The following is a 22,466-nucleotide window of genomic DNA, read 5'->3' as shown; positions in this document are numbered from 1 at the left end:
CTTGATCTCCTACTTGATATTGGGGGGCTTCCTTCCGATGTTGGTCTGCTCCTTTCTTGTATTGTTCTTTAGCCCTTTGAAGGTGAGAAACGGCTTCCTTAAAGGTTTGGGTGATTGTAGAATGCAGGTGGTCTACTGCTGGTGTTCCAAGATCTTGGAGTGGATCCACCTCCGAGGTTCGAGGGTGACTACCGTATAAAAGAAAAAACGGGGTCTTCCCAGTTCCCGAGTGGACAGAGTTATTGTAGGCATATTCGGCTATCCAAAGGATATATTTCCAAGTTTTTTCAGTTTGTTGTAGCATGCAGCGCAAATACTGTTCCAGAGTTTGATTGGTCCTCTCGGTTTGTCCGTCGGTTTGAGGGTGGTGGCTGGTCAAAAGTCTCACATCAATTTGAGCCGACCGACAGCAACTTCGCCAAAAATGAGAAATAAATTGACTACCTCGATCCGAAATTAGAACTGAAGGAAAACCGTGCAGTCGGACAATGTTTTCGAGAAATTCTCGGGCCAGAGTTGCTACTGTTGGTAAGCCTTTGAGTGGAATGAAATGCGCCATCTTGGAGAATAGGTCCACGATTACTAGGATCGTATTGTATCCGGAGCATGGAGGTAGATCGGTGATGAAGTCCATAGAAAGCGTATGCCAAGGGCGAGGCGGGATGTCAATAGGGCGTAAGAGGCCGGCTGGTTTTTCCTTTTGACTCTTGTTTTGGGTGCATACTCCACAGGACATTATAAAGTCTCTGATATCTTTTTTCCAAGACGGCCACCAGAAGTAGCGCTTGATATTTTCCGAGGTCTTGGTCATACCGGGATGTCCTTCCATTAAAGAATCGTGATAACAAGAGATTACCTTTTTCTGTAAATCTGTGCTGGGCAGGTATAACCGTTCTTGGAAATATAATAGGTTGTCCTTCACCGTAAAGTCCTTTCCCTGCAGATGCCAATTCTGTATGTCTGCTGGAGTTACCAGTAGCCTGGCTTTATCCTTAACTTCCTCTATGGATTGTGTGGCGATTACACCTAGAATTCTTTGTTCGGGAATGATAGGTACAGGTTTAGGATTGATCAAATGTTCTTCCACTCCCATCCGAGAAAGGGCATCAGCTTTACCGTTTTTTGTACCAGGTCGATAGGTAATTATGAAGTCAAACTCGGCAAAGAATAGTGCCCAACGGAGTTGCCTAGAGGATTGAGCTTTTGCGGTTTTCAAATATTGCAGGTTTCGGTGATCTGTAATCACAGTAACGGTGTGTTGGGCCCCCAGAAGATAATGCCGCCAAGCCTTAAAGGCGGACTTGATAGCTAGAAGTTCCTTATCAGTAATAGTGTAATTGATTTCAGGAGGCGAGAATTTGCGGGACCAAAATGCCACGGGATGCAACTGATTGGTTACTGGGTCCTTTTGTGATAGAACTGCCCCCATGGCAAGGCTCGAAGCATCAGTTTCAACGATGTAGGGGAGTTCTGGGCGAGGATGTTTTAAGATCGGTGCAGAGATAAATCTAGTCTTCAAATTCTGGAAAGCTTGTTCCGCCTCGGTAGACCATTCAAAACGTTTGTTTTTCTTTAACAAGGCGGTGATGGGCTGGACTATTCGAGAGAATTCGGGGATAAACTTGCGGTAAAAGTTAGCGAAGCCTAACATGCTTTGAACACCTTTTGCGGAGGATGGCGATGGCCATTTGAGAATTGCATCGACCTTCTTTGAATCCATACGCACTCCGCTAGGTGATAATATGAATCCCAAGAATTCAACTTCAGTCACGTTGAAAACACATTTTTCCAACTTAGCGAAAAGTTTGTGTTGACGCAATCTCTCGAGGACCATTTTCACGTGTTTCCGATGTTCAGTTTCCGATGAAGAATAAACGAGGATGTCGTCAATGTAAACAACAACACACACATCTATGAGCTCTCTGAGGACATCGTTCATAAAATATTGAAAGGCGGCCGGGGCATTGCAAAGTCCGAAGGGCATGACCTGATATTCAAATAGCCCATACTTGGTGCGGAAGGCCGTCTTCCATTCATCGCCCTCTTTTACTCGTACCAAGTGGTAGGCTCCTCTAAGATCCAGCTTTGTATATATGCATGCTTTTCTGACTTGGTCCAGGAGTTCAGGGATCAAAGGTAATGGATATCTATTCTTAACGGTGATCTGGTTCAGGGCGCGATAATCTATACAAGTTCTAAGGTCCCCTTCTTTTTTTGGAACGAAGAACAAAGCTGAGGAAGCAGGGGACTTGGAAGGACAAATAAACCCATTCGCTAGGTATTGATCCAGGTATTGTCGGAGGTGAAGATTCTCAGGCTCGGTGAGGGCATACATTCTACTACAAGGAGGAGTAGATCCAGGTATCAGGTCTATCTGGCAGTCATAAGACCTATGAGGAGGTAGAGAGTTAGCCTGATCCTTCCGGAAAACATCTTGGAATTCTAGGTATTCAGGAGGTAACTGGGGAGCCTCCGAGGAAATTGCTGCCAGTGCAACACCAGGTCGAGGGTGACAAGTAGAGACACATTCTGGAAACTGAACCGTTCTTGCTCGCCAATCGATCTGAGGATTGTGCTTCTCTAACCAAGGAATTCCTAGAATAATCTGGAACTGAGGGGCCTTGATCACATCGAACACGATCTTCTCATGGTGTCCATCTTGACTTACTAGCGTCACTTCTTGGGTGGTATGCGTTACTGGTCCGGAGGCTATCTCCGTACCATCCACCGTAGTAATGACGTCCTTTACAGCCTTTGGACAAAGAGTCAGATTCATCCTCAAAACCATTTCATGATCCACATAATTGCCGATGGCACCGCTGTCGACGTAAGCTTCAATCGCATGTAATCGATCCGGATGTTCAGGGCTAATGAGGACCATAGGTATCACGAAATGCGAGGTCACGGAACTGGTTTTAACGCTCGGCAAGAGGACCTCTATTCTTGTCGGGTGAGGTCGTTTCCCTGCTCAGAGTTTGTGACCCTGGTAACTGCAGCTCCTACTGCCTTCTTGGCTGGTTTCACCGGACAGTCTTGAAGAAAGTGCCCCGAGTTTCCGCAATAGAGGCATAATTGCAGCTGTTTTCTCCTTTCCCGCTCCTTTTGTGTTAGTGGTCCTTTCAGGCCCCCTATTTGCATGGGTTCCCCGGAGTCTACTCCTTTGGTAGGAGTTGGTGGTTTGGAAAATACTCAAGCATCAAACTTGGAACGATCGGCCTTCCTGTTCTGCAGTCTGTGGTCAATTTGAACGACTAAGTCAATATAGTCCGAACAGTCTTGCGGGGGATTCACTACTTGGGCTAACACATCTTTGAGCTCTCCACGTAGACCTCTATAAAACAGCGTAATCCTTTTGTCCTCAGGCCATCGAGTTTCCACTATCAGTCTGTTGAAAGACGCAATATAAGCCAAAAGGTCTTGATTACCCTATCGCAATGAAAGGAGCTCATTGTCCAAGGCCTGCCCCTGTGAATGTCTTGCAAACAGTTTTTCCATACTGAGCTGAAAAGCTTAAAAATCATGGAGAACCGGATCATCTTGATTAACTAGAGGGATCGACCAGTCTGCCGCATTGCCATTAAGGTACGAAAGCACGAAAGCTACCTTAGCTTGATCAGTTGGAAAGGCTGCTGGCCGGCATAAGAAGTGCAACCGGCACTGATTAATAAATACTGCAAACCTCTTTGGGTCACCAGAAAATCGTTCGGGCGGAGCCAGAGGTACATTCCCAGGTAGGTTGATCTGCACTGGGTTCGTAGAGGATGTTGAAGGAAGATTTGCCCCTGATGCGGGTAACGGAGTTTGTCCGGCTTGTGACTGTAGCAATTGTCTAGCGAGATCGTCTGTTCGCTCCTTGGAAATAATAAGTTCCCTTCTTAGAGCATTCGTTTCCTGACGGGCTGCATGCACTTCTGCTCTTAGTTCCCCAAGTAACTGGGCTAGCTGGTCGGAATCTGAGGTTTCCATAGCGCCTGGGGGGGGAGTTTTGCGGTAGGCTTTGCGTTCTGTAACGCTCACCTGATTCCCGCAGAGGCGCCGGTCTTGACTGGGTGAATGCCGTATCTTCAAAGGTGATGTGTAACACACGGTTGGCTCTTTGGGCTGGACCTCTGTGCACTGTATGTCTGACTCGAAGAGTAAGATGTCTTAGGTAAGTGAACGCCGAGCTCTCCATCTGCCTCGGGGCAGGGTGCCGTAACCAGTTTCTTCACTGGATAAGGGTGCAGGCCTCTTGACCTCAGAGGACTGCTGTCTGTCGTTAACTGCACGAACGGTAAGTTCTGGGCACTTCAAATGTCTTAAAAGTCTTTTGTAATGATATCTCTTGTTTTGCAGGGTTCCGGCGATGGCGGATGGCGGGCTGATGAGAGTTGAGGATCGAACCCGGGTGAGGAATAGAAGCGCCTGGAAGCACGTAAGTAAGCGCTTGTAGCCTGCTTCACGATGCGCACTAACTGTCCCTTTTATCTTGCAGGTACAAGTTCGGAGCTTTAGAGAAGCTGAAGGGTGCTGGAATACCCACTGGATTCGGCGTGGGAAGGAGTAATGGCACGTGAGTAATAAAGTTGCCCAATGTCTTTAAACGCACCTTCTTTTGTCTTTCAGATGCGGGATGCAGCGCCGAAGGCCTCCGGAGCGTGCGAAGAGCTGGTAAGCTTTTGTCTTTCAGATGCCGGAATGCAGTGCGAAGACCTCCGGAGCATGCGAAGAGTAGGTAAGCCTTTGTCTTTCAGATGCCGGAATGCAGCGCGAGGCGTTGGTGACAGCCGATGGACCAGGTAAGAGATGCGCCGCCACTGAAGACCGTAGTGCTAACCTGTTCTTTCTTTGTCTTTACAGGTGCTGCTGAAGACTGGATTCCAGGATGGTAAGCCTTTGTTCCCTTAGGCCCAGGATCAGAAGACACGATGAGCGTTCTGCTGCAGAGAATGCAGAATAACGCAAAGCAAGATTCATCCATCGGGTGTGGTTTAAATAGCCTCCTGTAGTGCTTAGGTGTCTCCTTCCACAGCCACGCCTAGGTAAGAAAAGAGTTCCTGCTTTCCAGAAGAGTTCCAGTGTTCTGAACCTAGGGAGTGGCTCCTGCCCCACCCAACAGGAAAAGTAGTCCCAAACAGAAGAGGATCAGGGGTTCAACTGGCAGGTAAGTAAGCAGCATGGTCTGCTGCAGGTAAATCCACCCAAGCATTATGAGCCCGGCGCTTCCAGCGCTGGGACTGGGCATCTTTATGAGCCTGGTGCCACTGGCGCCAGGACAGGGTCCAAAAGGTCCCAATTGGGACTGGCTGGCACTCGGAACCGGGGTTATGGGTCTGCTTCCAAGGGAGTCGGGCAAGTCCTGATCTTTTGAAGCAGAGATCATGACAATATGCAGGAGAAGATCCTGGTCATGCATGAGAAACACAGGACACGACCCTGATGATACAGGAGGCACATGTGGAAGATCCCAATTATACAGGAGACACACAGGGATGACCCCGATGATACAGAAGGAACACAGGATCATATTCTGATGATACAGGAGACACTCAGGACATGATTGTGATGATAGAATAGAAACACAGGACAAGACTCTGAGGAAAGAGTAGGAAGTAGTTTAGAAAAATTAAGCAGAAACACAGGATTGGGAACATACAGGACAAACACAAGACAAGACGTGAATGGCACAGGGGAACAAAAGAGTGTTATGATACAGACAGAAAATAAGATGTCATAGACTTGGTTGAAGCAAAAGCTTTGGATGATAGAATTAATACAGGATGCAATTTTATTGGTACGGGAGGGAACCAAGGCGCAGCTCCATTGGTACAGGTGGGAAACAAAGTGAGTCATGAAATAAATCAGAGGGCCTCAAACATACCACAGCTACACCAAGGACAACATAGACATTTCAGGTGCGACCTCAGCGATTCTCCCAATTAAACATATTTTCCAATATTATGCCGCTCTGCATTGGAAAACATTGGGCCTCATTACAAGTTTGTGGTCCAGATACAAGGGTGCCGGTAAGCTCACCGGCACCCTTGTTTCCAGAACGGTAAACTATGGGTTTGCCTGCCGTGGCCACTGCGCCCGACAGGTCTGACCATGCTGGGCGCAGCAGCCACGGTAGGCAGACCCTTCACGGAAGCTTCCGAGTCCCCATTCCCATAGGGTCCTATTGGACTCTATGGGAATGAAGACTTACATTTTATCGGTGCCTGGCTTCCCGGGTGGCACCGGGAAGTCAGACGCGGGTAACATTTTACGAGTCCGGCGGCAACCCGTAATGAGGCCCACTGTCTTAACACAGACTGCAGCGACCTCAGCTTGGTCAGTTTCTGACCATAGTTCTGCACTTTGTTAACAAGCCACACTTGTTCCTTGACTCATCGCAGCTCCAGACAGGAACCTGCCTTCATGCTCTCTAGCCCACTCACTATGTGTCAATACTAATAATAGAAAAGGGCCCATTGATCTGGGACAGAGAGATGGAGATGAGGCAATTATCAGAGGGATGGTGTGTGGCGGGGAGTGGAGGTGGGCGAGCATGGTGCAGGGCCTAATTCAAGATTCTCAGATGACTGTGAAAAGTCCTGCAAGCAATGCAATGTGGGGCAAACTGGGAACAGGAAGTCATCTGAGACGTGTTCACCTTCTTCACAGACACCATCAAAAGGGACCTAGTGATGTTATTTCACCATTTGTGAACACACAGCATGTTCTAGTCACAGCGTGCACCACAGAAGACGAGCTAAAGCGCGGTAACTAAAACATTACTATTCTCTGCTTGAGATGTCTAGTGCGTTCTTTGCGGGTCCATACAACTAAAAAAAAACACACTTTCATGATAGACCATTATGGTTGTTTCACTATTTGCCACGAAATCCCTGTGCTTGCGACTAGTGGTCGAAGTGAGTGGGAACGGTCGGGAGCGGAGTTCCACTACTTTTATTTTGTACTGTTAACAGTTCCACTGCTTTTTGCAACCATTTTCTCCATTCCAGAACTGTTCTTTGTGAAGTTAAAGCACACCTCTCAACTTTACGCCCCAAAAGCAGTTGCAGCTAAACTGAAAGCTGTTTAAACTCAATTGCCTGTCAAGCAGCATGACCGCAACCCTTGAAAAATGTGTTGCACGTTGCACCCCTCCTGCCTACCCTGTCTCTCGCTGGGGTCACAGATCCACTACTTTGTTTGGTTCACTTCTACCGCTGCTGACAGAGAATGAAAACAACATTAATATCTGTTGGTGTGGGTTCAGGGGATGGGGATTTACAACACAAATGTTGTACACAGAAGGGGCGATCAGAAACACAGGTTCATTAACACAGGGAGAAAGGGCACAATATGGATTCACAGTAACGCAAAGGGAACGCAGGTTGAGACCAATGGAACGATGAAGAGGTTTCTTTATTTGGGGAAGCGTTTGACGTGGAGGGACATCTGTATATTACATCCATCTTAAAACAGTTGATGTGGTGTGTTTGGGTGGTTTCTACAGCGCTTGAACTCCATGAGTTCCACGCGTTGGGAAGGTGAGTGGAGGTCGCGGTAGGAAGGATGAGCCACACAGTTTGTAACGGACATTTCCCCTGGGGTCAAGCCGGCTGCACCTATTGGTCAGCGATTTCGCCAGAGAAGGCGCTGGGGTCCTCGTCGGAGCGGGTTGTGACTTTGAACTGGCGCCGCAGGAAGCCGCCGTAGCGCTTCTCGTTGTCCCACTTGAGCTTGGGCCGGATCCTGCGCATGAACCCTCCGTAGCGTTTGTGCAGGTGCTCTGCCCCCTCTGCCGGCTCCGTGCTGCGCTTCGGATACTTGCGCAGGAAGCCACCATAGCGTTTCCTCTCGTCCTTGAGTATCCCCACCTCTGCGCTGTCCACGTAGTCGGCCATTTCTTCGCTATCTGCCACCGTGGGCTCTGGGTTTTCAGCTTCCCTCTCGCCAAATTTGTGCTGGAAGCCTCCATATTTTTTGGCAGGGCCGCCTTTGCTGATTGCACTGTTCTCGCGCATGAGGGCATTGGCAAAGGCCTTGCTCTTCTCCAATTTCTTCATGAAGCCCCCGTAGCGCTTGGCCAGGCCGATGGGCTGGTCTTCGGCGGCGTCCTCACCTTCCAAGGTGGCGTCGAGCAATGCGTGGGTTTCTCTGTCGGTCTCTTGCAGGGTGGGCATGAAAGCAGCAAGGATCGTCTGGCATTTGACCCAGTCTGCAGAGGTTCTTAGGGCTCCCTCGCACTGCAACGAACAAATCTGAAATAAAGAAGGGCAGTAGGTCAAAGGTCATCATTGGTTTATTCTGCACAAACATCCTGTGCTATGCAGACTATACATTCTGCCTCATGCTGAGCAACACCAGACAAGGCCAACCTTCACCCCTGCTCCTCACACCTAAGAGCTTAAAGATTGGAATCCCTCTCCACTCAGTCGTCCCATGTCCCATGTCCCTTTGCCCAATTCACAGATGGGCTCCAGTATCCCTCACTGGGGGAAACTGGAGACATCCTGGTCACCTACTGAGCACCCTCTGCTCAACAATGAAGTGGACTGCCCCCCACTCCCCCCTTCTCTTTTCTCTGCTACATTATAGAGGGAAATGTTGCTATCACTACCCATCAACTACAGAGCACCCTCTGGTCCACTGTGAGGCTGCCTGCACTCCTCTCATCCCTCTGCCCTACACTACAGGGCAATGCTGATATCAATATCCCCTCCAGAGCAGCCTCTGTTCCACAGTGAGGCTGCCTTCACCCATCAAACCCACCTGCCCTACACTACAGGGCAATATCACCATCAATATTCCCTTCATAGCATCCACTGTTCGACAGTGGGGCTGTCTGCACTCCCCTCATCCCTCTGCCCTACACTAAAGGGCAATCTCACCATAAATATCCCATCCAGAGCATCCCCCTGTTTCACAATAAGGCTGCCTTTACCCATCATCCCCCTCTGTCCTACACTACAAGGCCGTGGTGACATTAATATCCCCTGTTCCTCAGTGAGGTTGTCACCTTATTTACAGTGAGGTTGTCTTTACTCCTCTCACCCCTCTGCCCTTCACTACAGAACAAGGTTGCCATTAATATCCCCTTCAGGGCATCAGATGGTGCCTTTAATATCCCCCTCAGAACATCACCCCGTTCCACAGTGAGGCTGTTTTCACTCATATTGTAAAACCAGATAGTATGGAGAAGCCTGGTTTGTTATCACTATGGACTCATTACCCATTATTAGAGAATCATTACCCATTTAGGGGTCCCAGTTATCCATCATACATTCTGATTAGTACTGATTAGTAGTGGCATGAAATAGTGACACCATTAGACTATCCACATATATGTAGCCATTTGTATTTGCTATAGAATGAGGCCTGTTATGTTTGAAGTGCCATGTAGAGACACGTTATATTTGTAGAGATATGTTGTTATGTATTATGTATGCATTGTAGAGAGACACACATGAGTGTGCACTTAGAATATGCAATGAGTCCACATTATGTAGCGCTTGGTTTGAGTGAGTGAATGTGCTAAGCACTAAAGAGAGAGCATTTAGCTGGCTTTGAAGCCATTCAGAAGCTGTTCATTCCGCGGAGTGTGAAGTTGTTATGAGTTACAGTGTACTTGAATGAGTAAACAGTTTTGTTTGTCGCCTTTGCCTTAGTAGAGACACGGAGAAGGAGGCTTTATCAGCCTGGGTTGGTGCTTCGCAGACAGAGAGAAGGTGGGGGTAGGCAGCGCCATGGAGGGAGAAGAGCTTGTGTACGGAGAGACATGCAGAAGGAGAGAGCGAGTGAATGGAGAAATATGAGGATGGCAGATAGAAGAAGGCCATCGTATAGATATGTAGAAAATGTCATGATGACCAGAACACGCAGTGATTGAAAAGTACAATACATGCATCACAGACATTTAGGCACTACTCAAATATAGAAATGCTGACAGATAGAGAGAGAGGCATTTTAGCTTAGAGAGAACGAGTGTAACCATGGATATGTATACGTCATTGAACAGTATAATGAGAGGTGAGGCTTTGGAAGTTTCTAGTTGTTGGAGATGGAGTTTTGGATGGAGCTGCTCTCTGAAAGATTGAGAGATCGAGAGACATTTGGATGACTCTGAGATCGGGTGAGCATTGGGGAAGCATTCTGAGCAAAGCTGATGAGATCTGACAGAGATCTGGCAGAGAGAGGCCTGGCCCTGACTGACTGGCTGATTGCAGAGTGAGCGGGAGTGGAGAGAAAGAACAACACAGAGAAAAAAAGGGAGTATTGCTGAATAGGACACGTGCATGGGGAATTAGAACAGACTCTCACACAAAGCTTTGGCTGACTGATAGATGGGGTAATCAGACAGGGTTTGTCTTAGATAGAGAGTGTGAAGTATGGTGTGGAATGGAGAGGAATGGTGTGGCCATTAGATCGCTTGTATTAGAAGCCTGTAAGGCTTACAGTAATTGCATTGCTGGTAGATTTGCACCAAAAGCATAAAAGGTGCAAATCCGAGGTTTGCATCATAGTAGTGTTTGCATCATGCATTGCTACGTATGAATAAAAGTGTTTCTATTGTTGAATCGATTCATGTGTTTTCTTTGTGTCTTATGTTAGTGTGTACATAGGAGTAATCTAGGAGTAACACAGTGCACAAAGGCCCTGAGATACAAGAGCAGGGGGGGCATAGTGATCTACACCCCCCTAGGAGATTGTCTAAGACTGATACATGGTAGTCCACTAGGGGCTAGGCCAAAGGCAGATTTGTGGTACTTTCCCACACTATCACCCCTCTGCCATGGGCAATGGTGCCATTAATATCCCCTTCAGCGCATCGTCTGTTCCACAGTGAGGCTGTCTGCACACCTCCCATTCCTAGCGCCCGCTCTAGAGGACCTCCAACAATGAATCCATCTGCCACCCTCCTATCTCTGAGCCCCCACTGCTCCACACCTGAGGGCACTCTAGTCATATGTATCACATCAGAGCCAGTTCTGCACCACACTTCAGGGGCCCTATCTCTATCACCCCCAGGACTACCCAGAGTTGGCCCTAGGCATGGGCAGCTCCAGCCATCACCCAAGGCCCTGGGCTCATGGGTGCCCCACAGGCACTGGCTGCTACGTAGCTCAATTACCATACATTGTTTCCAGAGGAGCTGCACTGCTTCCAGGTGGGAGGCTATTTTTGCTGCCTATCCCTGACAACAGTGCTGTCACCTCTCGACTCCCACGAACCACCCTGTTGTCCCCCCGCCCCCACCGCAGCAGGTCCTACTGGGGGCTCACAAATATATTTCACTACTTAACGCTGGCTTGGTTATGGCGGAGCCTTTCAATTGGGAAGCCATGTGCGGTTGGTGGTTCATTTGAGTAGCCATTGTTTTCGACAAGACATTGCGTTTTCCCTTTAGGTGGCAAGAACCGCAAAAGGGGCGTCATTATTTTAAAAGCACAGATGCAGCACCATTCAGCCACCCACATCTGTGCCTTCATTCAAGCAAATGATATATGGTACATCCAAAACATTTTAAAGCTATAGCCCTTTTCAGGACACATCCAAAGTGTTTATTTTTTTGTAGAAGGTAACATTTTCCTTACATCATCTATGATATGATATGGCACTTAAAATGCGCCTGTACACAAGTGTTTCTAGGCGCGACAAGACAAGGAGGAGGAAACAAAGGGAGGACAAAACAACAAGCTTACTAGGCCTTGTGTCATTCAGATTGTGCAAGTGCAGAGAAGAAGGAAGGGGAGAAGTGCCGAGGGGAGGGGAAGGGAGAAGTGCAGGTAAATCAATAAGTGCAGCCAGCAGGGAGCTCATAAGTGCCAAGAGAAGGGAATTCAGGGTTGCAGGAACAGACCTTTAAGAGCTAGGGGAGCCCGGAGGCAGTGCAAGAGCAACTGGACATGCAGGAGCCTGGGCCTGAGTTCAGATGGTGACAAGTGCGCGAAGCAGCCAGGCACGTCAGCAGGGGAGAGTAAGAGAGAAAGTGGAAGCAAAAAGGAAGGGCTTGAGTTGCTTACGGAACTAGAGGTGGTTCTGCTCAAGTATGAGAGAGGCAGGGAGGCCAGTCCAGAGGGAGGCCTCAGCCGAGGCGAAAGATCTACCTCCAACTCTCTGCTTAGAGAAACGTCTGACCCTCAGAGAGTTGGAGGTGGATGAGCCAAGAGCTCGAGAAGGAAGATGTTTTGGAAGACAATGTTGGAGGTAGAGTGGTGCCAGGCCCCAGAAGGCCTTGTGGACAATGGAGAGGGTCTTGAACTTGATCCTTGCAGCCACAAGGAGCCAGTGAAGAGATTTCAGTGCTGTAGAGATGTGATCCCTGGGCTTGAGGCCAAAGACAAGTCTTGCAGTCCTGTTCAGGATACGTTTCAGAGGGCGGACAGTGGAAGCAGGCAGATTTAGAAAGAGGCTGTTGCCGTAGTTCAGCCTAGAGAGAACCAGAGCTCTAGAGACAGTGAGCTTCTGGGGGAAGAGAGGAGGGAAGGAAGAATACCTCTGAGGAGGAGCAGCTGATAGTTTGACTTCTTTAAGACCTCAGAAATGCGAGGAGAGAAGGAGAGAATGGGGTCGAAGATGACACCAATTTTCCTTGCCTCGCAGGAAGGAGCAGGAAGTGGGCCCCAAGTGTGCAGCCAGAGAGAGAGAGGAAAGGAGGGAGCAGGTGTCCCAGTGAGGAGGATCTCAGTCTTACTGCCATTAAGGCAGAGATTGTTGGTGGCACACAATTCCTGAATTGCGGCCAGACAGTCTGGTATGAGAAAAGGAGCAAAGGTGGCTGAGGGGAGCCTGAAAGAGTGCTGGGTGTCATCCGCATAGCACTGAAAATAGACACAGAAAGTAGCGATGCAGTGGGCAAGAGGTGCCGGGTATTGATTGAACAGCCAGGTAGAGAGGTTAGTCCACTGGAGAACACCACAAGTAGAGAGAGAGATAGAAGAGATGAAAGACCCCAGGACCTGATCAGTGATACCCAGGTTTTCACTGAGGCGTTTGAGCAGGATGGCATAGCAGAGGATAGATCGAGCAGAATGAGGACAGAAGGGAGATTAGATTCAAGATTGGAGAGCAGGGCTTCACGGGTGTTCAGGAGAGAAGTACCTGTGCTTTTGGCAGCTCTGAAGTCAGACTGGTGGTTGTGGAGGCAACCAACAGATTCAGTATGTAGATTAAGCTGGGAGATGGCCAGCTTTTTCAAGAGTTTGCCTAGGAATGGAGTGATGGAGATAGGGTGATAGTTAGCCGGAGAGGAAGGATTGGCTGAGGGTTTCTTAAGAAGGGGGTGCACAATGGAGTGCTTAAAGGGAGAGGGGAAAGTTCAAGTGGCAAAGGAGTGATTGCAGAAGTCAGCCAAGACTGGAGCAAGGGTGTCAATGTGGTCCTTGATTGTTCTGGATGAGCAGGGGAGAACCTGCTTAGATGAGAATTTCATAGATTTGACTTGTCTAGAAACATTGTCAGGGGTGAACAGGGGAAAGGAGGAGAAAGGAGGAGGAGAGATGGCCTGAGTTTTAGTGGTGAAATGAGAAGCCAGGGCCGTGAAGAGTGCCTGGGAGGGGACAGGAGAGGTATAGACTGCAGCCGGATTGGCCAGCTCCTTGCAAATTTTGAAAAGCTTGGCTGCTTTGTTATATGCCGTAGAGATGCGGGCTTGGATGTAGGCTCTCTTCTTAGAGAGGACAGAGAGTCTGTACTGCTTTTGTAGCAGACGGCAGGCCAGTTTTGTCAGGGGGTGCGCCTGATGCCCTCCACTTCCTTATCCACTTCCTTATCTGCCGCCCTACACTAGTGTTTAAGGATTGGCCAGCTCCTTGCAAATTTTGAAAAGTTTGGTTGCTTTGTTATATGCCGTAGAGATGCGGGCTTGGATGTAGGCTCTCTTCTTAGAGAGGACAGAGAGTCTGTACTGCTTTTGTAGCAGACGGCAGGCCAGTTTTGTCAGGGGGTGGCCTGATGCCCTCCACTTCCTTATCCACTTCCTTATCTGCCGCCCTACACTAGTGTTTAAGGGTGGCAAGGTCGGAATCGTAGCAAGAGTTGCACTTGGATATGGGCATCAAGCGGATCATCATGACAGGGGCAGGGACATCCAGAGTGTTAGAGATGGAGAGATGAACGTTAGAGAGGGCTGTGTCGGGTGTGAGTTAGCCAAAGGTGCAGGAGGAGGAGAGAAAGTAGTGGCGAAAGCCTCCACTGACACACGCTTCATGGGTCGGATGTCTGAGAAGCTAGGTGGCATTGCTGGAGTCGGCTTGGCCTGAGGGGTTGAGAGAGAGAGGTGGAGGAAAGGAGAAAGTGATCACTCCAAGAGAGAGGAGTGATGAGAGGGTTAGAGAAGGGGAGGTCTGAGGAGATCAGAGCATCCAATGTGTGCCCTGCAGAGTGAGTTTGGCCATAGGGAAGAATAGAGAGAAAGAGAGAGAGAGAGAGAGAGAGAGAGAGAGAGAGTCGCAGAGGTTGCGAAAGAGTCACGAAGAAGGGTTTGTAGCATCCAGGTGGATGTTCAGGTCTCCGGGGAGGAGCATTTAATTGTCAAACAATGAAAAGCAAGCAGGTTATAATTTCAAACCAGACTATGAAGTTGAGCACAGTACGCAGATCCAGAGATTTAGTTAGGAAGTCGATGCAAAATATGTCTCCGGACATTCTGGACGTTCTCTTACTTCTGCATGGGGATTTGACCCCCATCACTTTTGAGAGCATTTGCTAAAGAATTGGACCTATTTTCAAGCATGACCTGTACCGGATGGTAGTATTTCTACTCACTTTCACAAACTAATTTGTTCGTCTTGCATCTGGATACATGCCTTGATAACGACCGGATAGGTCGAAACACGTGTCGGCTGTCCTACGATCAATAAATTGTGCATTCAAGCGAATAAACACGTATTTTGCATAGACTTCCTAACTAAATCTCTGGATCTGCGCACTGTGCTCAACTTCATTGTCTAGTTTTCAATTTACCTGTCCTGGTGCTTACTAGGGGGCATCAGTGGAAGGGTGCCAACGCAGTAGGCCTAAGTATTACTTAAAACTTATGGTACCAACCAGCGCACTTTTCACTTACGATCCCCGGATCCTCTTAAGGTTATAATTTCACTCATCTTTCCTGATGAGTTCTTAAGTCATGAAAGTACACTTACAAATATCACAGGCCTTTTGTCCTCATGTTGAGTTGCATTCTGGTATGTATAGTCTTCCATTTACGAGGAGGGGAATAAGACTACAATCACCTTCTTTTTGCTAAACAAATTTCTCTTAGGATTCATATATTTGTCCAAGTGTTTTGTACATTTGAAGTCATCTCTATAAGTGGGCCTGAGGAGAGGAAAGGGGCAGCGGGCAAGTAGTTCATGATGACTGAGCAGGTCCAGAGATGTGAAGAGAGGTTGCTCGCCTGGAGACTGGGGAGTTTGTTTTCGCCGGTGCCAGCCCTGTGCTGATTCTGTTTACATCGGCAGACCTGAAAATTGCTTACTCTCACTGCCTCAAGACCTCCCCAGTAAATAGGTCGGCTCTGATCACCAAACAAGGCAGTCCTGCAGGAGGGCCACGTTGCACTGTCCGGCCCAAGGGCAATACCAGTCGTTAAGGCCTTGAAACCTGCGGTCACAGCAGGAGAAATTTTTTAGGCATGCACTTTCTTATTGCTCGTTTGTGCAATATGGCCAGGTATATGCACCATAAGAATGCAAGCATTCATGCAACTGCTGCAAAACAACAGTGTACTTCGGTCAGCAACACAGTGCCCTCATCATAAGTTTGCTGGTATCCCACCAGTATTACCGGCGGGATACCAGCAAACAGTACTACCGTTTCCGCCACTTGGTCTGCTAGAATTTGCGGCAGGTTCCAAGTGGAGGAAACACCGGGAAATCCCCATTCCATGGAGTCTCAGTCCTGTGGGACTCCATGGGGGATTTACCTGTGTGACCGGCACCGGTATTACTAGGCCGGTAATACTGGCAGTTTTTTGACAGTAGGGTGACAGAAAAATCCTCCACCCTACTGGCAAACTTATAGTTGGCTGGTCCAGAAAAGTGCTGGTACACATTATTACTGGCACTTTATTTCGGGACCGGGCAAATTATAATGAGGCCCAGAGTCCCTTTTTGGCACTGCAGTCCAAAGCCAGTTGTTGTTTTCAAACCAACAGTTGCAAGAGGACTCGCAGCAAAGAATATTTCTATCAACTACAGCTGGGAATATGTGTTCAAGTACTAGAGTAGTAGAATAGTCTCAAGTCACCTAGCCAAAGTGTGTGCTCCTGGGCACATATTTTATATCAATGAGACGTATCTGCCAAAATTAGAAGTCTCTACAAGTGATTCAACTCACTGGTGGTATTGCTCCAAAAATAATGATGACAGTGAGCATTTATATATTGGACAGGTCTAAGTTTCATTGTCTCTGGCCTTGCTCATGGCAACTTCTTTTATTGTAGCATCCTTTGATCCGCCTGAGTGTAAAAGACTCATTCTGTGATGTCACTGATGTCACTACATATGCAATGTAGGGGACGGGGGATGGCAAATCTTTTTGGTGTCCAGGACTCCGCACATCCCAAGGCTGGCCCTGGAACTACCTCTGACCCCCACTTGAAGAACCTGCAGCCACAGCTCTGCCCCTCATCCTGCCCCATGATTCACTGGAGGAGATCTGCCCCACACTCCATTTGTCTTGTCCCAGAGCACACTCTGTCCCGCACTTGTGAGTGGTCTCTAGGTTTTCTCCGATCTGCTCTCTGTTCCGCCCAAAGCCCCCTCTGAGCCCCACTGGATCTGGCTGTTTCGTCTTGCGAGAGCTCCCATGTCCAACACTGGCACCAGTGCTTTTCCTCCACTCTTTCTAGTCCCCAAAGTTGCCTTCTTTTAGCTCCCAGAACTCACCAGAGGGTTGACTCGCAGGTCTGCATCGGGTCCGTGTACGGTGCACGTGGAGCACTGGGCTGCGCAGTCTGCCCACGTGGTGTGGGTCCATGCCAGGCACACAACCAGGATCAGGAGCGGCCACCTCATGGCCAGCATCGGGATACTCCCTGTGTGCAGAGAAAGACAAGGAAGGGCAGGTGAGTGTAGGGGACAGTGTGTCCATGCAAACAAACAGGGGCTTCCTAGCCCAGTCCTATATTATTACCATTAACATGGTATGGACAGCGGTCATTTTGGAAACTGAAAAGGAACTCAAGCAAACACAAAGCATTGAGTGCTGCTAAAGGACAGCATTGTCTAACAACCCCCTTTCAGGACAGTGTTGCCAAAATGGTGCCTGTGGGCTACACCACAAGAGAGGGGACTCGGACCGGCCTACTTATAAAAATGAAAAACCTGAGATATCGGGTATCATCGACATCATCGATAAGTATTCAAAATCCCACCATAACAACCCCAAGTTAAAAAAAACGCGCGCGCACACACGCACACACACACACACACACACACTCTCTCTCTCTCTATTTCTCTCTCTCTCTCTCTCTCTCTTAAAGTCTGCATATGCAATTTAAAAACAAGCATTTGTTCTGTTTAATGTTTGGATCATTCCCTTGTTGTTGAAAAAATCCGGACCTAGGTCGTTTTAGCATTAGCCCTCGCGCAGAAAAGAAAGAGTGAGCTAACAGGATTTGCCCAGGATCAGACACTTTAGTTGGTCAAGCCAGACCACTGCCAAGCTGCAAATCATGCACATGTCCACACATCTTCTCGGGTCAAGTTGATAAAGTATTCTTGGAAGTCAAACAGGAATACATTTTTGTACTTAGAGACTTACCTTGAAAAGTATACACACCAAAAGAAACCCACTTAACAAATGTATAAATCCTTTCCACAAAAAACAAACCATTTTTGTGTGTGTCAAGTGCATGCAAGTCATGACAATAAACGAGACAGGTTAACAATGTTTTATTCCTTGGCAAGAAGGCGAGTTTCAGGGAGCTAAGTGGAGTTTTGAGTGGATTTTCAGAAGTTGACGCCCCCTTTGAACCACAGGCCCTCTGTTTCCACTTGGAGAGGAAGTGAAAAATGACTGAAATTCATCCTCCCCAAGAGTGTAGACTGGTGCACGTCTTGCCCCCTAGACCCTCTATGGGCCTGATTCACAGAGTGTTTTCCTATGGGATTGTGCCATTATAAAAGGCTTCTGTGAGTCAGGACCTTTGTCTTCTTCTGTGAAATCAATCGGCCACAGCTCTCATCCTAGGCTCTTGTTGCTGGATCTGAAGGCACGTCCCCCACTCCTGCGTTCTGTACTTTTGCCTGGGTGGCCGGACCCCTGGATTGCCATGAGCTTGTGTTGTGTGTGGCCCTACCTACCCTTTCTCCTCCCTGGCACTGCAGCCCATTAAGAGTGAACTTCACACTGAGGCTTTCACTGCAATTGACTCGGCCCTTCCTCTCTTTCCACTTCCTCGCCCCTCCTTTCCCGTGCTGGTGCTACAAAGCGATTGCCTCTGCATGCTGGGGGTCTTGCCGAAACACAAAAACAAATACTTTCCAAAACCAGGCGGGACCATGGGCCAAGGCCTACAACAAAAAGGAAGGGGACTCTTTGACACCCGTAGTGGGATGTGAGGTCGCCAGAAATTAGCATATCAAGGTGAAATATTTACATTTTATTCAATTGGCTTTCCATAACCAGACAAATTGCACAGGATGAGTGGCATTTGCCTTTTGCAAAATCGACACACACCAAAAATGAAGAGAACATATTTTCTTCCAATTGTGTTTGAAAATGTTAAAAAGTGTGGATGTTTTAAAAACCAAGAATCCATACCAATGTTTACCCTGCAACATGCAGTCCTGAAATATACCATTTCAACTTTATCTGTGTGCTAGCTTTCATCGGGTGAGTGGTGCGGTTCCTTGCCTGTGAACATGGCGACTGCAGTACGAATCCCCAGGTTGGCATAATCTCAAAGAAGAAGGTCAAATGTTATCATTTCACATCTGACCTCTACAATACCCAGGAGGACGGCATCCACCCTCTAAAAAAAGGCGGTGGGCTCAGTCCACTGCGTGTAGCTTCGACTATTATTTAAGATTTGCTGGTTGAAGGGGTCATTTTTCTTTATCTTGCCGAAGTAAACAACAACTTTGTGTTCTTGCCCCCAAACTACAGATGCAATTCCAAGTAACATCTAATTTGTGCTGGTGCTTATCAATGAAAACATTTTGAACATAAAAAGAACATACTTCAAATGTTTGTGCCCAGAAAATCTACACTGTGATTCCCAGCATCGCGGTCGCTTGCACGTATGACTACTACAACATGATGTACGTGTGTTAAAAGGGCGCAGCTGAAATTACAAAAAATTGAAGCCCTCATGGCATCTTTTTGTGGATCTACTTCCCTTGGCAGGATCCCCGTCAGAATTGGTCGAATTACTATCCCTCAGCAACTTTGCCCAAGACCCAGAGATTAGTAGAACGAATATACTTCATCATACGCTTCTGGAAGCAGATTAATGCGTAAAGCTGTCAGCCCTGTCAATAGCAGCACTCAACTTGATCCTGAGTTCAAAAGTTGCCCTCTAGGATAACATCAGGGATGAAGTAAGAGCCCACATGCTAATTCTTTCGGAGCTGAATGTTAAAATGGATATATTGAGCTCTATGTACTTTGAGATTAAAAGATCTACAAAGAATACATGTGAAAAAGAGGTGGGATCCGGAGAGGGATTAGAAGAGATAGTTCTTAACCCAGCCAAAGGACCTATGATAAACAGGACATCGCCTGAAAGATTTAAAAAAAGCATTACAACAATCTATACATGGCAGAAGAAATCAGTTGAAGAAGGATTCAAGAAAATATTTGAGAGATGTTCCCTGGCATTTTGAGAAGAATGCTGAAGAAAACATTTACTGAGACCCCAGGAAAAATGTTTCTGGTAGTGGTCAACTAAGAAAATCAACAGTGGTTGAAGATATATCAGAGAATGAGACTTTCTCAGACAGGGACCACTCTGAACATTCGATGGGTTTAATTGAAGCTGTTGAAAATATTTCCTTGGACAGCAATTGTTGTGCCCACTCTTCTAATGCTAAAGCTGGACCCAAGGTAAGTCCTACAGCAGAGAAGGAAGTGGTAGGCACCAGGATGTTGAGATTGGTCATTCCAAGTGAAGATATGGAGCATCCTGGCCCATCAACATTACCCAAGCCTGATAAGCAGGAAAAGGCGAACGTTGTATAATCACTGGATAAGGAGAAATGGGCTTCAATCTTCTCAGTTCCCATGGATAATATGAACCACAAGCAACAATCAGTGCCCATAATAACGCAAGGTCCGAATAGGGTGACACCAACCATTGCAAATAATTCAACTGGCTTTCAGAATGTGGACAAAGAAGTCTCAGTTGAAATAGGCAAAGTAAGAATGACATCTAAGCCACAAGAAATCTTGGAGGGCCCAGTGGATCGCTTGATCGGCCTGTTTGGTCCACCAAGAGAAACAAGAAAGGAAGAAACCAAACCCAATCAACATTGGAATTCGCGAGTGAACTAAGAGCAGCCTCGTGAAAAGGGTGGGAATGGTGATTGGAGGGTGAAAAGCACCCTGGACCATAATACTCTATATTTTGAAATGTGTGCTTATATTAACCTCAACATTGTGCATAATAGATCTACCATTGTGACATTGTTGAGGCAAACCGATAGTCTGGCAAACGTGACATAATGTATGTAGGTTTTCCTTTCGAAGATCGGTGTGATTTAACAGAAGTGGGTTGGAGATCAGAATTTGTAAAATGTATGGTGCTAGAAGAAAGGGAAGAAATAATGAAATTCGGTTGTGTGTTATATGAAGAAAGACAGGAAGTCAGAAATATGTTGATTAAATCTACAGAGATTCCGGCACACTGTGAAACTAGGGTGGTATAAAACAATGTGGTGAATTTGATGGATGTAAGGAGTGGAAGTGTGAAAAAGGGGTCACACAATGTTCCATCATTGGAATTTCATGGGTTGGTGGAGAGTGTTTTACAGTTGTTAAAATATTAATTAACGGGAAACAGGAGAGGGGGTCGTCTGACCTCTGACAGAAGGGAACTTACAATGCTTAGACTGGAATACGAGAGAGTTTAGCAGCTTCCTAGGCTTTGAAGAGATGTATCACATCTTTGAGGGGTTTGATCTCATCACTTTCCAGGAAACCTGGCTATCTACCAAACTCTACTGAGATGGCTTTAGTTCAGTAAATGGCAAAGAAATCTAACAAGGGTAGACCAGTGGGTGGCTTGCTATTGGCTGCGCGGCATTCCAAAATAGCAACAACCCACACCATATCAAATGAAATTGAAGGGATTCTAGCAGTAGAAATGGAAGTAGCATGCACAGGAAAAAAAAGAAGATTGCTGGTAGTGAATATTTATTGGAACAACCAGCTAGAAACGCTTGATCTCTTCATAGACCATATTTCACAATTAGTTTATGAATGGCTGATAGAAGTTTACTCCTTGATTATGTTGGTGGGAGACCCGAATGCAGATTGCATTAATTATGGTTTGCATCCCAAAATGGTGGATCGGGTAAATGGGATAATCTTTGCAATGCTTGAATCTCCATATCTTGAATAAAACCATGCAGACTAATAAGAAATTGGCTAGCATATGGAAACGAGGGAAATCACGTTCCACAATTGACTATGTAATTCTTTCCAGACCATTACTAGCTCTGTGTAATTCTTTTTGAAGTGAAGTGAAGGAGACAAATCTGAGTGACCATGATATGCTAATGACCAATCTGGGTGAGTCATTTCTCACGTTTCCCAAGCAATTACTGATCTGACAGTTAATCCAGCAGGAAACAGGTTACGGAAATATAAGTGTAAGGGAAGCTCACTGAATAGGAAGTTGAAGAACTATGCAGGTCAGGCGAGTGAAGAGGTTTTGACCCCAGACTGTACAGTTGAGGAATTTAATGATTTTCTCTTATATCAGGAGACACCCAAAATAATCCATATGCCGATGAAGAACATAAATATGATTTTGATAGGGAAGTCTGGGGGAACAAGAAAAAATTTAAGTATCATTTGAGGCTTCTAAAAATTAATGAATATGGCTCAGAAAATTATCCAATGAAAAAAACATTAATTCAGTTAGCATATAAACGCTGGTTAAGGGGGCATAGACAATTGATGAACAATAAAACTGGGGAGATGATGTTGAAGGTCCTCGTAAAAAAAAGACACAAGGCAATTTTGGACCTTCTTAAATGATATGGAACATCTGCAGTGCATAATCCAATCTGCAGGTGTAACTGAGGATGATCGGATAGCCCACTGGAAAGTAATAAACGGTGAAGGGTCTAGTAAGGCAAGGCGTGTAGTTAACAGCAATGAGCCCTGTATATTAGAATTTGAGAGATCGGACATAGAAATATTAATTACAAAACCTTCTATGCCGGCGGCTAGTGGTCTGAACAGTTTATCTGATACCATTCTTAAGAACAACATAAAACTATGGGCAGATCTGTTAGATCGACTGTTTAAGGACATACTGCTGA

The 22,466-nt window shown here is 46.9% G+C and overlaps 1 protein-coding gene across 2 annotated transcripts in view; it reads right to left on the bottom strand.

The window, feature by feature from the left end:
- Window positions 1–7,373: 7,373 nt before the first annotated feature.
- Window positions 7,374–22,466, bottom strand: part of PDYN (prodynorphin) — a 133,820-nt gene continuing 118,727 nt past the window's right edge. For both annotated transcript variants that reach the window (XM_069650913.1, XM_069650914.1), the window contains exons 2-3: window positions 16,860–17,008; window positions 7,374–8,231 (exon numbers count right to left, since the gene is read on the bottom strand). In XM_069650913.1, the coding sequence (XP_069507014.1) occupies window positions 7,596–8,231; window positions 16,860–16,997 (774 nt within the window). In that variant the 5' untranslated portion in view covers window positions 16,998–17,008 and the 3' untranslated portion in view covers window positions 7,374–7,595. The remainder of the gene's footprint in view (window positions 8,232–16,859; window positions 17,009–22,466) is intronic.

The sequence above is a fragment of the Ambystoma mexicanum genome, chromosome 3p, assembly GCF_040938575.1.
Source record: "Ambystoma mexicanum isolate Mex_15411 chromosome 3p, UKY_AmexF1_1, whole genome shotgun sequence".
Taxonomy (NCBI): domain Eukaryota; kingdom Metazoa; phylum Chordata; class Amphibia; order Caudata; family Ambystomatidae; genus Ambystoma; species Ambystoma mexicanum.
This window is presented reverse-complemented; position numbering and strand designations above follow the sequence as displayed.